This window comes from Humulus lupulus, chromosome 5 (genome assembly GCF_963169125.1).
Source record: "Humulus lupulus chromosome 5, drHumLupu1.1, whole genome shotgun sequence".
Taxonomy (NCBI): domain Eukaryota; kingdom Viridiplantae; phylum Streptophyta; class Magnoliopsida; order Rosales; family Cannabaceae; genus Humulus; species Humulus lupulus.
The window spans coordinates 231672469-231687861 of NC_084797.1; the positions used below are offsets into that span (position 1 = coordinate 231672469).

General features: G+C 47.4%; 1 protein-coding gene across 1 annotated transcript; it reads left to right on the top strand.

Moving 5' to 3' along the window:
• Positions 1-1565: 1565 nt before the first annotated feature.
• Positions 1566-2606, top strand: LOC133780057 (L10-interacting MYB domain-containing protein-like). Its single transcript, XM_062219936.1, has 2 exons — positions 1566-1889; positions 1983-2606. Exons 1-2 carry the CDS (start codon positions 1566-1568, stop codon positions 2604-2606), a joined length of 948 nt encoding a protein of 315 aa, XP_062075920.1.
• Positions 2607-15393: the final 12787 nt, after the last annotated feature.

Below are 15393 nucleotides of genomic sequence, written 5' to 3' on the forward strand. Positions count from 1 at the left end.
ATCCCAACTTTATAAAGGAAAAGAGAAAATAATAAAATCACGTTTTCTGAGTTTTGTAAAATTCCAATTTAAAAACCCTAAAATCATTTTGTGAACTTTCTTCTTCTCATTTTCTCTCTGCGCCTCCTCTCTTGTCAAAAGCAGAGTTCTTCTGCTTCTCTCAACAAAACCATACCATTGAAACTTCTCTTCTCCTCTGTCATTAATCAGATCAACCAGTCTTCTCGTGCTCTAGATCTACTTTTCCTCTCCATTTAACACAAGGTAAAATCTTCTCATAATACATATGTAATACACTTAAGTATATATATATATAAAGATTTAAGTAAAGCTCGTATAGCTTTGAGTAGTGAAGGTCAGGGGTATATATATATATATTTAAGTATAGTTCTGAATATATATATATATAGAAGGGTTTCTCATGTGCAGCTGGCTGATTTGCAGTAGAGGGACGCCGTTGCCGGCGGCAGGCAGGGGAGAAGCATTTTCGACCTAAGATTGCGGGTTGACGGAGAGACACCATTGCTGGACTGAGTGCGACAGTCGGGTTGAGGTATAGTCTGACTAAGTGGATTGAGGTTTCTTTGTATAAGCATGTTCGATTTATATGTTTGCAACTTCATTTTTTGTGGTCTATATTTTGTTTTCAGTTTTGCAGTACTTTGAATTTGTGTTTCCTGGTTTTGTTTTGCCGTTGTGTTTTACTGGTTTGTTCCTTTGTGACGGGTTTCATTGGAAAAAAAAAAGAGAATGAAGTTTGTACTTTATTTGAACGAGGTGATGAGTTAATTTTTTTTTTTTATTTTGTGATGAATTATGTTGAATTTATTGAAAGACAAACTTTTCAATTTAAGAAATGAATATAAGGAATAATAGACACGTTGTCATATATCGTCATTTTTTAATTTGTTATCAGGAAATATTAAAATGGGTGGTGCTGATAAAAGTATTGTTATATAAATTGTTTTCTTTTAGGAATTTGACAGTGAAATAAATCTATAACAGGATCAAAATTAAAAAAGAGAATGGAAAACCTTATGAAAAATATTGGTGACAATCTTAAGTTGACAGATTGGCAGCCAACAATATTAATTAGTTGACATTTTGATTTCTAGTTTGGAGTGAAACAGCTGGAAGTAGGCCATTACTGTTGAGGCCGAAACAAAATAAAATTTCTTGCCTTTTATTTTTACTTTCTGTTTTGATTTATAAGATTAGTTCTCTTGTTTTGCTTAATCTTTATAGTGTTCTGTTTTGTGTTGAGTTTAGTATATTAGCATATATTCGACTTCTTGATGAATACCAATCTAAAAGTTTTGCATTCTTTTTTTTTTTTTTATCTTTTGTTTGAAGCAACAGCTGACCACAACACCATCACACCATTGTAGTCCCTTTACGATCAACCTGCATCATCTAAGGTGAGCTCTTTCTCTCCCTCTCTCTACTTTCTTTACATCTCTGGAATTCTTTTATTTGACTGTTTGATTTTGAAAACTTGGGCTATTAAATTTAAAAGAAGCATTATTTATGAAGACATAGATTGTGATAGTTAAAATCATGATTAGATGGATGAGAAGAATGTAGACATTGACGATCATAATTCTTGGCCTAAGGCTATTAAATCACATTTTATTAGTCTTCTATATGAAGAAGCCAAAAAAGGATTACAAACAACAACCTTGGACAAAAAAGGATGGCTGAAAATAGAAAATGACATATTAAATTCTTTTGGAAAGAGATATAAAATGCCTCAATTGAAATCCAAATTCAATCGGTTAAGAAAGGCACATCGTGAATTTTCTCATCTTTTGGAACAAATTGGTATGGGATGGGATCCTCAAACAAATACTGTTACAACAAATGATGAAGTATGGGACACTTATCTAAAGGTAATATACTTATATTATACTTGTGTTGTTGATTACTTGATTATTCTAAATTCATGTTATATTGTAACGTTATGTGTTTTTGGATTTTTGTAGAAATATCCAAATGCGAAAAGATTTCGAAAAAAAGGATTGCAACATTATGAGATGCTTGGAGAAATATTCAATAATACAACAGCCACTGGTGGGATGAGTTATGCCTCCACTCAAATTCCGCCTTCTTCAGTTGAAGAACGCCAACAAGAGCGTCATTTTGTTGGAACTGGAGCACATGTTGATGTTGGTTTTGAATTTGATGGTGATAATTATGGAGAGGAGGGAGAAGTTACTAGTGTACGTCGTCGAGCTACTTTTGCTCCACCAGATGCACCAAAACCAAAAGAGAAAAAGAACAAAGGGGCCAATCCATCCATCGACCATGTGATGGAAGAACTTGCAAAAAGTATTTCTGCTAAGACTGAGGCATCACTAGTACGGAGTGAGACTATGTGTAAGTACTATGAATCGAGAGAAAGGAGAATTAGTGAGGAAATCAGCAATGTCACTAACTCTTACAATGTGGAAGATTGTCAAAACATTCTAGATGGTATTCCAAATCTGGATAACAAAATATACCTCAAAGCATTGCAAGAGTTTGTAGCAACCCCAGAATGGCGTGGAATATTCATGAGAATGAATGAGGAGCGTCGTCGTGCTTATCTTGATTCATTGATGGGGTGATTTAATATTGTTTATTTATTATGAGTTTGTCTGTCATGAACTACTAAACCATGAAGTTTACATTTTCTTAAATAATGTGTAATGAACTTAACTTGGTATTTATTGTCATGATTGAACTATCTTATGTGGTTCCTTGTTATTTCTTTAACCTTTGTGAATTTTCGAATGAAACTTTTATTATTGTCATAATTAGGTATCTGTACGCCCTGTTTTTCCCACGGGCTGATTAGCGAGCCGAGCTGCGGCCTAATCATAGTTATCTCGTGGACGTCACCGCAGACTGGAGCTTCTGTCATTAGGTCGTACCTACCTAGCTCGAGGAAACCCCAAGGGCTCGCCTTCATTGCCCAAGACTGGGGCAGGGATTTTGAAGGCCGAAGGTCGAGTCAAGTATGCAGCTTGTGGTGCAAGCTGGATATGGAGGCTATGACCCTTTGTGAAGTCAACACACGCAAGGTAAACGTGCATATATCAGACATCACGTGTCTGATATCCCCCTGACTTCTCGGACACGCAGCAGGAACGTGCGTATTCAGACACCCACGACTGGGTTGGGCCGTGCAGCCCATTATCTCCTTACCTATCGATTTGACCACACTAATGTGTCATGTTTAGGAATTAATCATGAATGTCACAGAGTTTATGTGATAGATAAGAGGGTCACGAGATGACCTTCTTACCAACTCCCAGGTGCCTTCTCCTATAAATATGGAGACCCTGGGACTTAATAAGGGTTGGATTCTCTATTGTAAAAAAAAAGGCCCTGTAATCAAATATCCAGTATAGAGCAATAATACTGACTAGTGGAGTAGAAGGATTTTAACCTTTGAACCACTTAAAAAATGTGTCTTGAGTCACCTCTTTCATTCTCTAAGATCATATATCTGTTACGGTTCTACATTTAGCACTAATCCCTTTCTCTTCTTCTCTTAATTACCTGTTGGCGAAGAACCGCGTCAACAGTTTGGTGCTTTCCGTTGAGAGCAAGTTCGATTAGTGCTGTCGTAAACATCCAACTATGGTGACTATTCGGTCCAGGCATGGTAACGAGACAGAACAACATGATGGGCAGGAGGCTCATCATACTGCTGTCCCTGGTGAACAAGTTCCTGAAGTCCAGCAGCGGCCAGGAAAACAGCCGGCGGGCCAAGATGATACTGGTAGTTCGGCGCCCCGGCCGCCTAATCCGAACCCATGTTACTATACTGCGGTGGAGATGGAGAACGCTCAGCTGAGGAGCCAATTAGCAACGGCTAGCCAGCAAATCCAGGATATGCTAGCCCGACTACCCCCTCTCATAACCGGTGTTGACGTCGGAGAGAGGCAAGGAGAGGCTCCTAAGTTTCGCCGGGGTAACCGATCCAAGCATAGCCATTCGGATAGACTTCCAGTAGCCAACTCCACCCCTTCATCACACCATCGAGAGGCAGACTTCGGAGGAATGCCTAGAGCCGAACAATAGCAATACAGCCGTTCGGTCGGGACGTCGACTCCTAGCTCCCAACCATCCTCGAGGATGCCCAGAGGAGCTCGAGGAAATTCCCGAAGGAGATCCGGGGAGGGCTCACGACATCAGCCCGTTCCCAACAACCATCTTGCGCCTCGTCCAGATCGCCAGGCACGGGACTAGCAGGTTGGCAGGGCCGAAAGGCCCCCACCAAACTTGATCCGTCCTGACGGAACTAGGATAGCCTCTCCAGTCAGGCATCCTCCTTCTCCAATCAGATATTCGTCTCCTCCTCGGCCCGTCTGAGACATCCCAGCCTATGGGAGTAGTAGGAGAAATCCGCCATCGGCAGGACTTTCCAGGCGTAGCAGGGCGCCGAGGGAAATCCCAGATCCTCAGCACCAAAGGCGGACTACGGGCCTATCTAACAGGAGCCATTGGACCGGCAGTCGCCGGAGTGATCTCTCGGGGGGAGACCTGCGCCAGCGTCTAAGTTTGGCGTAGAGTCATTAGACCACCCAGGGAGGCGACCTGCGAGATCTCCTCAACTCTCATAGAGGGGACAGAGCAGGAGGAGATGGCCAGGCTCGCTCAGGGGAGGCTCTGTCCGAAGTACGTAACAGAGGGAACGTCCCAAATAACCTATCTCAAGATAGGAGGGGCAATAACCCACCAAATATGTACAGTGGGTCCGGAGCTGTTGAACAGCCCCGCAATAACCAAGGACATCAGGACCAAACCCTCGAGCGCTTGGCTCAGATGGAGGAGCTGATGAGGAAGCTTCTATCAGAAAAAGAAAAAGACGAATATGATTCAGGGGATGAGATGGAACTCTTCGCCCCCAGTATAGCAGCAACGGCATACCCATCTAGTTTTCGTATGCCCCACTTGTCAAAGTTCAATGGGGATGGAGACCCATCGGACCATCTAGGGATGTTCAACACCCTGATGATGGCCCACAACATTGGCCCCGAGCTGCAATGCTTAATATTCCCTTCCACGCTGACCGGACCAGCCAGGAAGTGGTTCAAGCAAAGTAAAAGGCAGTCAATCAGTTCCTGGAAGACCTTCTCAGCTGACTTCAAAAGGGCATTCCGAGCCTCCCAGGCCGCCCGTGGTCAGGTCGACTCCCTGGCTAACGTGAGGCAGCATCCCGGTGAGACTCTGAAGGCCTACCTGAGCAGATTCGCGAACGTTGCTGCTCGAGCCAGAGACGCGGATGATAGCTCCAAGCTCATGGCCATGAGAACTGGAATCCTCGTCGGAGGAGATCTCTGGAAGGATATACAAAGGAAGGGAGTCAGCTCGGTTAACGAATTTCTTAACATAGCCCAAGAATGGATCAACTTTGAAGAAGCTGAAGCTTCAGCTGCGGGAACCAGCCAGGTCCCCGAGCAGCCCGCTGGAGTAGGGACGGAGGTCGTGGTAGCGACCCAAAATGTCACACAGAACAACCAGCCCGGTGGAGGCAAAAGAAAGGGAAATGGCGAAAACAGTCAGCACGGCCAAAAGAAGAATAAGTCCGTAGACAAGTTTAAGCCCGTTTTCACGACGTATACCGAGCTCACCCAGTCCAGGGAGAGTATCTTCCTGGCCAACTCTACTCGAGTCCCCTGGAAGAGGCCAGAGCCATTGAAGCACCACAAGGGAAAGAGAGATACTTCCAAGTTTTGCCGTTTTCATAACGATGTGGGCAACAACACCGACGATTGTAGGCATTTAAAAGATGAGATCGAGACTTTCATCCGAGCCGACCCCTTGGCTCAATACTCACGGAACAAGGTTCCAGCAAACCGACCTGCTCCGGATGTCCCAGCCAGTCAGCCCGGGTCTCAGTTAGATCAGGATATCCCTCCCCCTGTTGTAGGGGGGGAGATATCCACCATCTCTGGAGGTTCGCACATGGCTGGCACGAGCAGAGGCGCCCAAAAGATATATGTGAACAAACTAAAGGCTCATAACGGAGTGGAGTTTGTCCCGGAACAGCGTCAGTCAAAGCAGCAGCGATTGGAGAGGCAACCAATCATTTTTACGGAGGAAGATGCAGGCCATGTCCAGTTCCCTCACAATGATCCCTTGGTTGTAGCAGTTCAGCTCGCCAACCGGAGAGTGAGAAGGGTACTGATAGACAACGGAAGTTCAGTGAACCTGCTATTCTGATCCACCTTAGAGAAGATGGGCTTGACTGTCGCCGAGCTTAAGGCAACCTCCATGATGTTGTATGGTTTTTCGGGAGAAGGATCAGCAGCGATAAGGACGATCGAGCTGGTGATCACCCTAGGTGAAGGACCTCAGACAGTCTCCAAACTACTTGAGTTCGTGGTTATTGACTGCTCCACTGCCTACAACGCCATTTTGGGCCGACCTACGCTCATAACCTTCGAGGCCGTCACGTCCATTCGCCACCTCGCAATGAAATTCCATACTTCAACGGGAATCTGCACTGTTCATGGCGATCAACTCGCTGCCAGGGAATGCTACAGCATTTCCATGAAGGGAAAATCTAAACCCGGGCAGCTGGCAATGGCCATTCAAGGCGAAGAGGAATCTCAGGAACCCTTGGCGGATCTTGAGATTGAAAAACCTCAAAATGCCGAGGGGGAAAATGTCGTCTTAAGTGAGGATATTGACCCCCGAATAGGCGAGGAAAGATCCGAGCTCCAGGCAATAGAGGAGCTCGAGGAAGTAAACATTGATCCACAGAATCCGTCACGAATGGTCAGGCTCGGGAAAAACCTCTGTAGCCAGAGGAAGGCGGAACTTACTACGTTTCTGCAAGATAACTTGGACATATTCGCATGGTCGCACGAGGATATGGTGGGAATTAGCCCGAGTGTCATCATGCACACACTTCATCTGGATAAAAGCGTTCCTGCCAAGTGCCAGAAGCAAAGGCGTTTAGGAACCACTCGAGCTGAAGCCCTAGAGGAAGAGGTATCCCGGCTCAAGAAATGCGGCTTTATCCGTGAAGCCAAGTTTCCAGTGTGGGTTGCCAACCCCGTGTTGGTTCCAAAGCCTAATGGGAAATGGCGGACCTGCATCGATTTCTCCGACCTGAACAAGGTCTGCCCCAAGGATTGCTTCCCATTGCCCAGGATCGACCAGTTGGTGGATGCCACGGCGGGGCACGAGCTCATGTCCTTTATGGACGCGTACTCGGGCTACAATCAGATCGCGATGAATCCGGCGGACCAGGAGCACACCAGCTTCATGACCCCAACTAACGTCTATTGTTACAAGGTCATGCCGTTCGGTCTGTAGAACGCCGGAGCTACCTACCAAAGGCTAGTAAATAGAATGTTCGCAGACCAGATCGGAAATAACATGGAAGTGTACGTTGATGACATGCTATTCAAGTCAAAGATTGCCGATAACCATGTTTCCGACCTGGGAGAATGTTTTAAGATACTACGGGAATATGGCATGAGGCTAAATCCACAGAAATGCACTTTTGGAGTCGCGTCAGGGAAATTCCTGGGGTTCATAGTCAATACCCGAGGAATCGAGGCAAACCCCGACAAGATCAGATCCCTGCTCGAACTTCCTTCTCCCAGGTCGCGAAAAGATGTCCAAGGCCTCACAGGAAGGGTGGCGGCCCTCAACCGGTTCATTTCCAAGTCCACCGATAAGTGTTTGCCCTTCTACAACCTGCTCCGAGGTAACAAGAAGTTCAAATGGTCAGTAGAGTGCGAAAGTGCATTCCTCGACCTGAAAGCACATCTGGCTGAGCCGTCCGTGCTATCCAAACCAAAGGCAGGAGAGCCTCTTTTTCTCTACCTGGCTGTCACTGAGGACGCAGCTAGTGCCGTGCTAGTACGAGAGGAGGACCAAGTTCAGAAACCAGTCTACTACATCAGCAAGAGACTTCTCAGTGCTGAGTCCCGATACCCGCTGATGGAGAAATTGGCGTTCTGCCTTATCACGGCTTCACGAAAGCTCAGGCCGTACTTCCAGTCCCACTCGATTCACGTCATGACCGATCAAACTTTAAGGCAGGTTTTGCAAAAACCTGAAGCATCGGGACGTTTGATAAAGTGGGCCGTCGAGCTTAGTCAGTTTGAAATTCTGTACACTCCGCGAACTGCTATAAAAAGTCAGGCCCTAGCCGGTTTTATGGAAGAATGTACGGGATTCCAGGAGGATCCCGCAGAGAACTCACCCCAAATCAGCTCGCCCCAGGCTTCGTGGAGGATCTTTGTAGATGGTTCGTCCAACGAGAACGGCTCCGGCGCTGGAATCATTCTGATATCCCATGAGGGACATAGATTCCACTCGGCGCTAAGGTTCGGATTCAAAGCCTCCAACAACGAGGCCGAGTACGAAGCTTTGCTGGCGGGACTGAGGATAGCCCAGGAGTTAAAGGCGAGCTCCGTCCAGTGCTTTAGTGACTCCCAGCTCGTGGTCAACCAGGTTCTGGGCGAGTATCAAGCACGGGGACCCAAGATGGCCGCCTATCTGGCAAAGGTAAAAGTTGAGCTGTCCGCGTTTGAGCGAGGCTCGATCGAACAAATACCTCGGGAGCAGAACGCTAACGCAGATGCTCTCGCCAAGCTTGCCACCTCTGTAGAAACGGAAACCTTGGGGCTAGTGCCAGTCGAATTCTTGGAGAAACCAAGCGTAGAAGATATCAGGATGGAGGTCAAGATGATCGATGCCAGGCCGACCTGGATGACCCCCATCCTTGAGTATCTTGCCGAAGGAAAGCTGCCTGAAGGGCGTAACGATGCATGACGAGTCATGTACCAAGCTCCTAGGTACACAATAATCGATGGGGTGTTGTACCGACGTGGGCACTCCCTACCTCTCCTCCGGTGTGTTCTTCCAGGTGAGGCAAAGGCCATCCTGCAGGAAGTGCATGAAGGATTTTGCGGAGACCACACTAGGGGGCATAGCTTGGCCTTAAAAGTCCTGAGGCAGGGGTACTACTAGCCAACCCTATCCAAGGACTCGATCTCATACGTGAAGAAGTGCGACAGGTGCCAGCAATTCGCCGCAGTTGCCCGAGCTCCTCCAGTCGAGCTGAAGATGATCTCGTCCCCATGGCCGTTTGCCGTTTGGGGGATAGACTTGGTTGGCGCCCTCCCCACTGGAAAAGGCGGGGTCCGTTACGCCGTGGTAGCCATCGACTACTTCACTAAGTGGGCTGAGGCAGAACCTTTGGCAACGATAACGTCCAAAAAAGTGCTTGACTTCGTGGTTAAGAGCATCATCTGTCGATTCGGCCTACCCAAGAAGGTCGTTTCCGACATCGGCACCCAGTTCGACAGCGACCTGTTCACCGAGTTTTGTGAAAGACACGGAATTGTGAAAAGTTTCTCCTCCGTGGCCTATCCTCAGGCTAATGGCCAGGTCGAGGCTGTCAACAAGACCCTAAAGGCGAGCCTCAAGAAGAGATTAGACGAAGCAAAGGGGGTCTAGCCAGAACAGCTCCCCCAAGTCCTATGGGCGTACCGGACCTTACATCGGACTCCTACGGGTCATACTCCCTTTTCCCTAACCTTTGGGAGTGAGGCAGTCCTCCCCGTGGAAATTAAGGTGCTTTCGCATAGAGTCCAGTCTTACGACCAAGATCAAAACCACGAGCTCCTGTGCAATTCCCTCGATCTAGTCGATGAAAGGCCAGAGGATTCGCAACTCCAGCTTGCCCATTATCAGCAGAAAATCACTCGCTACTTCAACACCAAAGTCAAAAAACGCGCCTTTAGCGTTGGCGACCTGGTCCTAAGGAGAGTTTTCCTGGCCGGGAAAGATCCCAAAGATGGAGTTTTGGGACCAAACTGGGAAGGACCATACCAGGTCATCGAAATCATTAAGGAGGGAACTTATAAGTTAGCCCGGCTTAATGGAGGGGCGGTCCCGCGCACTTGGAACGCCATCCACTTAAAGAAATATTATCAGTAATTCACTTGTAAGGCTTGGAAGGCCACTTTTTATGTATTAATGAGAATCAGTTTTTATGTATGTTTGCAAGTGTAATCTAAAGTAACCACGAAAGACCCTTTCCCAGTTACTTGGGGGGCATATGGTACCTGGATATAACCAGGTCTCCTTAATGACTTAGAAGTTGATTCATATCGATTGACCGTTGTTTTTCTTAAAAAACACGAGATATTGATAAGGATTAACGCTAACTAAGTCCTATCCTGGTCTTAACCGGGTCATAAAACTTAGAAGTTGATTTAAATCTATTGATCGTTGTTCTTCTTAAAGAGCTCGAGATATGGATAAAAGTTAACGCGAACTAAGTTTTCAAATTAAGTTCCTGGTCTTAACCGGGTCATAAAACTTAGAAGTTGATTTAAATCTATTGATCGTTGCTCTTCCTAAAGAGCTCGAGATATGGATAAAAGTTAACGCGAACTAAGTTTTCAAATTAAGTTCCTGGTCTTAACCGGGTCATAAAACTTAGAAGTTGATTTAAATCTATTGATCGTTGTTCTTCTTAAAGAGCTCGAGATATGGATAAAAGTTAACGCGAACTAAGTTTTCAAATTAAGTTCCTAGTCTTAACCGGGTCATAAAACTTAGAAGTTGATTTAAATCTATTGATCGTTGTTCTTCTTAAAGAGCTCGAGATATGGATAAAAATTAACGCGAACTAAGTTTTCAAATTAAGTTCCTGGTCTTAACTGGGTCATAAAACTTAGAAGTTGATTTAAATCTATTGATCATTGTTCTTCTTAAAGAGTTCGAGATATGGATAAAAGTTAACGCGAACTAAGTTTTCAAATTAAGTTCCTGGTCTTAACCGGGTCATAAAACTTAGAAGTTGGTTTAAGTCTATGGATCGTTGTTCTCCCTAAAGAGCTCGAGATATGGAAAAAGATCAGCATAAACTAAGTTTTTCAAGAAATTGTAGCCAAAGTGCGTAAAGGAAAAAAAGAGATCAATTGAAAGCGTTAAAGCAAATTGTCTCGAGGTGAAAGCACCTCATGCAAAGGTTACATAAAAATTATTTAAAAAATATTGGGGGGCACAAGAAAAGAAACGCACTAAGCTCTGCCATTTGGGCCTTTGGAGGTCGCCGTCTCGCCTCGCTCAGCTGTGCTAGAACCATCCCCGGTCTCCGAGGGCGCCTCTTTATCAAGGCGAGCTTGGAACTTCACCAGCAAGCGCTCCCAGAGGCTCGCTGACATGAAGGAGAAGTCCGCATCTGGATTGTAGGCCCAGCAGTGGTAGAACAGATCTTCCATGGACTTTTCCGAAGTTGTCCGCTCGGCCTCTAGGGCAGCCTGGGCGGCCTGGACCTCGGTCTTCGCGGCGTCTAGGTCCGTCTTCGAGGTGGTAAGGGAGGTCTCGAGCTCTTGGACCTTCAAACGAGTTTTCTCCAGCTCGACCTGCGAGGCCTCCAGGGCATCCTTGGCCGCCTGCAGGGTAGTCTGATGCTCATCCCTCATGTCCCCGAGCTGAGTCTTGGTCCTGATAATGCTCCGGTGAAGGGCGATAACGCTCTGCGAAGACGGAAAGACGATTGCCTTAGAAGAAAAATAAAAACAGGGCAAAATATAACGATGTAAAAAAAAAAAAGGAACCACAAAAAGGTTAAGGTTAGCTTACCGTCATGGCCATGCCTGGTGAAGATTCCAGCACGCCCACTGGGCTCATTGTCTCGATGGCCCGGAGCTCCTTCTCGGTAAACTTGTATATGTGGCTGACGGCGTAGTTCGCCAACTCATACACCGTTCCCCGAAAGACCTCGGGGATCTTCTCCAGGTCCTGGGGATTGACTGGGATGCGTACATCAGAAGGTACGATGGCCGATGTCCCGACCTCCGTTCCCACATCCCGGGCAGTGAGTGGAGCTCGCGGAGCCAATGGAGGCATATTGCTTCCCCGTGCAGCAGGAAGGACCGCTCCCGCGACCTGTGCAGCTGGGGCTTGATCCTTCTCCTTCGCAGGGGACTTGGTGGGTGTCCCAGTGGCGTTCTTGGATGACCGGAGCCTCTTCGCTCTTGGCCCCGCGGCAGCGTTCACTTCGAAAACCGCATCTCACAGGCTCTCCTCGGGCTGAGACATATCTTCTGCCAAGGCAAAAACATGGTTAGTACGAGAATTAACGATCATGCAAAAACAAAAGTGAAGGGATAAAGAAAAATCCATGTGTACTAAGGGAATCCTACCCCCCGGGCTAGAAGAAGAATCTAAGTCGATCACTTCCCGAGCTGGCGCAAGTTCTGGGTCCGGGTCTGACTCAGGGCTAGATTCCTCTACATACTGCCTAAGCCCTGGAGCTACGTCACCCCTCCGGAGCGATGGCCATGTTCGAAGGTTGGTCCCATACTCCTCGAATAAGATCGACCTAAAGGCTAGGGTGTTATCTACTACTACGGTACCCCTAGGCCGGCTATCTTGATAGTCCAGCACAAGCCGGTCAACACAATGGAGCAGGGTTGTGTTCAGGTCCGGATCGCTTCGGTGACGATGGACGAGCTGCCTAGGATTGAACCTAGACAGCCGGGGGTCTGCTGTGGCCCTATCTAGACTCCTAAACGTGTAAGGGTTACCTTGGCCAGAAGGACCCGCGGCTGCTCCGGATTGGATCCTCTCCTCGCCCGTCATCGAGACGACCTCCAAGGTCCGCTTCCTGTTCCTCACGAGCGGAACTTCGTCACCCTCGTCCTCCTCATCCTCGTCTTCCGCGACCTCCTCCACGATGATGGGTCTGGTGTCGCGAGCTGGGGGAAGCCCCCGGGGCCTCCTGAGGTTCAAAGTCTGATTTGGGAAAATCAGCTTGTAGGCCACCATCGTCTCGTCTGTTACGAGCACGCGATAATCCTTCTCGTTGGGGGGCAAGCCCGCCAGCGTCTCGTATTGGGCCCCGAGGGTCATAGACTTCTCTGTCCTCGCGAAGATGGCTACAGAAATAGCCTAAGTCAGAAAGGGGTACGGGAGGAGCTGAAACGACACTTAACTTACGAGCTAAGGAGAAAAGATACTTACGAGGACGATTGAAGTAGTGGAGCTTGCAGTTTCTAAACCCCGTCGACATGATGAATTGGTCCTTGAAATCATTGGGGTGGCTGGGCAGCTCGATGACCGCAGCCGTATTGGGAAATCGGGTTAAGTAGTAAAACCCGTCGCCTCACCCCCGCTGGTCCGGGCTGGCTTTGAGGTAGAAAAAATATAAAATATCCGCAGGAGTGGGAACCTCCCACTCATGCTTCTGAAACAAGTATTCCAACCCAGCCAACAAGCGATAGGAGTTGGGGGGGAGCTAAAATGGTGCCAACCTCACATAATTTAGGAAATCAGCAAAATACTGATCCAGTGGGAGGAAGGCCCTCGCCTTAAAATGTTCGCCGCTCTAGCTCCGCTCGTCGAGCGGCGCACAGCTCCGCTCGCCCTCTGCGGCAGGTCGGGCCACCACGGATGCTTTCCCCAGGGCGATGTTGTGGGAGAGAAAGATTTTGTTGATCTTCGTCTGGTCGGTGACCTTTGAGACGATCCTCTCCGCCTCAAAGAAGGCGTCGGGAGCGACCTCGACCTCCTGCTCCACCGCCGGCCCAAAGTTAGGGATTGGGGAGTCCGACATCACCGCCTTTCCTTTGTCCTGCTGTGAGGCCGAGCTGCTGACGGTCTTCTTGGGGGCGTTCCTTTTCGGTGCCATCTGGTCGCCTAACGAACAAAAGAAAACATTTCAGAAAAGGCGACCCAAGCGTGAGGAAAAGTCAAATGCTATTTACACGAGTTGAGGTAAGCCCAGCCCGTGGAGAGTGGGACCACGCGGTTCGATGAACACGCGCCTGTGCTCCCAACAGATCCCCGATTACTCGGAATTTGTGTGTCAGGAGGGTCAGGATAGAAACCGCTTGTGAAGCGTGTTCCCTAAGCTACCCGGTTTTGCACCCAAAAGTTCCAAAACTCCTACCCAGAAATTTTCCCCAGAAAAAGCATCCTGTAAACCATACTCTTAAACGATTTCCTATAGCAAAAATACCCTAGCCTAAAAAGGGGTTTTCACCCTCCATATCCAAAAAACCCAATACAACCATGCATGCGGCTACAGTAAAATATTTACCTAAGCTACAGTGAAATATATTTCCAAAACACACATGGTCAGGGAACTTACAGTGTTTGACTGGGAGGTGGGTGAAGGTATTGCCTGGGTGAAAGCTTCGTCAGAGTACCGGCTTCCAAAGCTTTGAAGAAATCCTGACGTCTGAGCCTCTTGAACGCTGAGTATAGCAGTCACAGAGAAGAGGGTTTTTTCTTTCGTCTGAGATGAAGAGAGAAGAAGAAGAGATTTGGAAAAATTTCAAATGAAAGGGTGGCTCGTGCGTAGGGTGGCCACCCCTTTTTATATACGTGAAATGTCACGTATAGAGGGTCGTTGGATGACCCTGATGAGGGATCCGAGGCCCTCCACTCGAAATACGAAACGACGGCTGAGCATAGGCTAGGCCATTTAATGCGGTTCTCGTAAGGCGTACTGTCACCAACCACGATGTTCCACGTATCAGGTGCCTGCATAAGAGGTGGAATATGAAGAGTTCATGGGGAAGCCTAAAAGCCCCTACTGCAGTCTTACCCGACGTGGCATACCACGAGCAGGGGCTTGGGGGGCAGATGTTCGCCCTGTTTTTCCCACGGGCTGATTAGCGAGCCGAGCTGCGGCCTAATCATAGTTATCTCGTGGACGTCACCGCAGACTGGAGCTTCTGTCATTAGGTCGTACCTACCTAGCTCGAGGAAACCCCAAGGGCTCGCCTTCATTGCCCAAGACTGGGGAAGGGATTCTGAAGGCCGAAGGTCGAGTCAAGTATGCTGCTCGTGGTGCAAGCTGGATATGGAGGCTATGACCCTTTGTGAAGTCAACACACGCAAGGTAAACGTGCATATATTAGACATCACGTGTCTGATATCCCCCTGACTTCTTGGACACGCAGCAGGAACGTGCGTATTCAGACACCCACGACTGGGTTGGGCCGTGCAGCCCATTATCTCCTTACCTATCGATTTGACCACACTAATGTGTCATGTTTAGGAATTAATCATGAATGTCACAGAGTTGATGTGATAGATAAGAGGGTCACGAGATGACCTTCTTACCAACTCCCAGGTGCCTTCTCCTATAAATATGGAGACCCTGGGACTTAATAAGGGTTGGATTCTCTATTGTAAAAAAAAAGGCCCTGTAATCAAATATCCAGTATAGAGCAATAATACTGACTAGTGGAGTAGAAGGATTTTAACCTTTGAACCACTTAAAAAACATGTCTTGAGTCACCTCTTTCATTCTCTAAGATCATATATCTGTTACGGTTCTACATTTAGCACTAATCCCTTTCTCTTCTTCTCTTAATTACCTGTTGGCGAAGAACCGCGTCAACAGTACCTAAG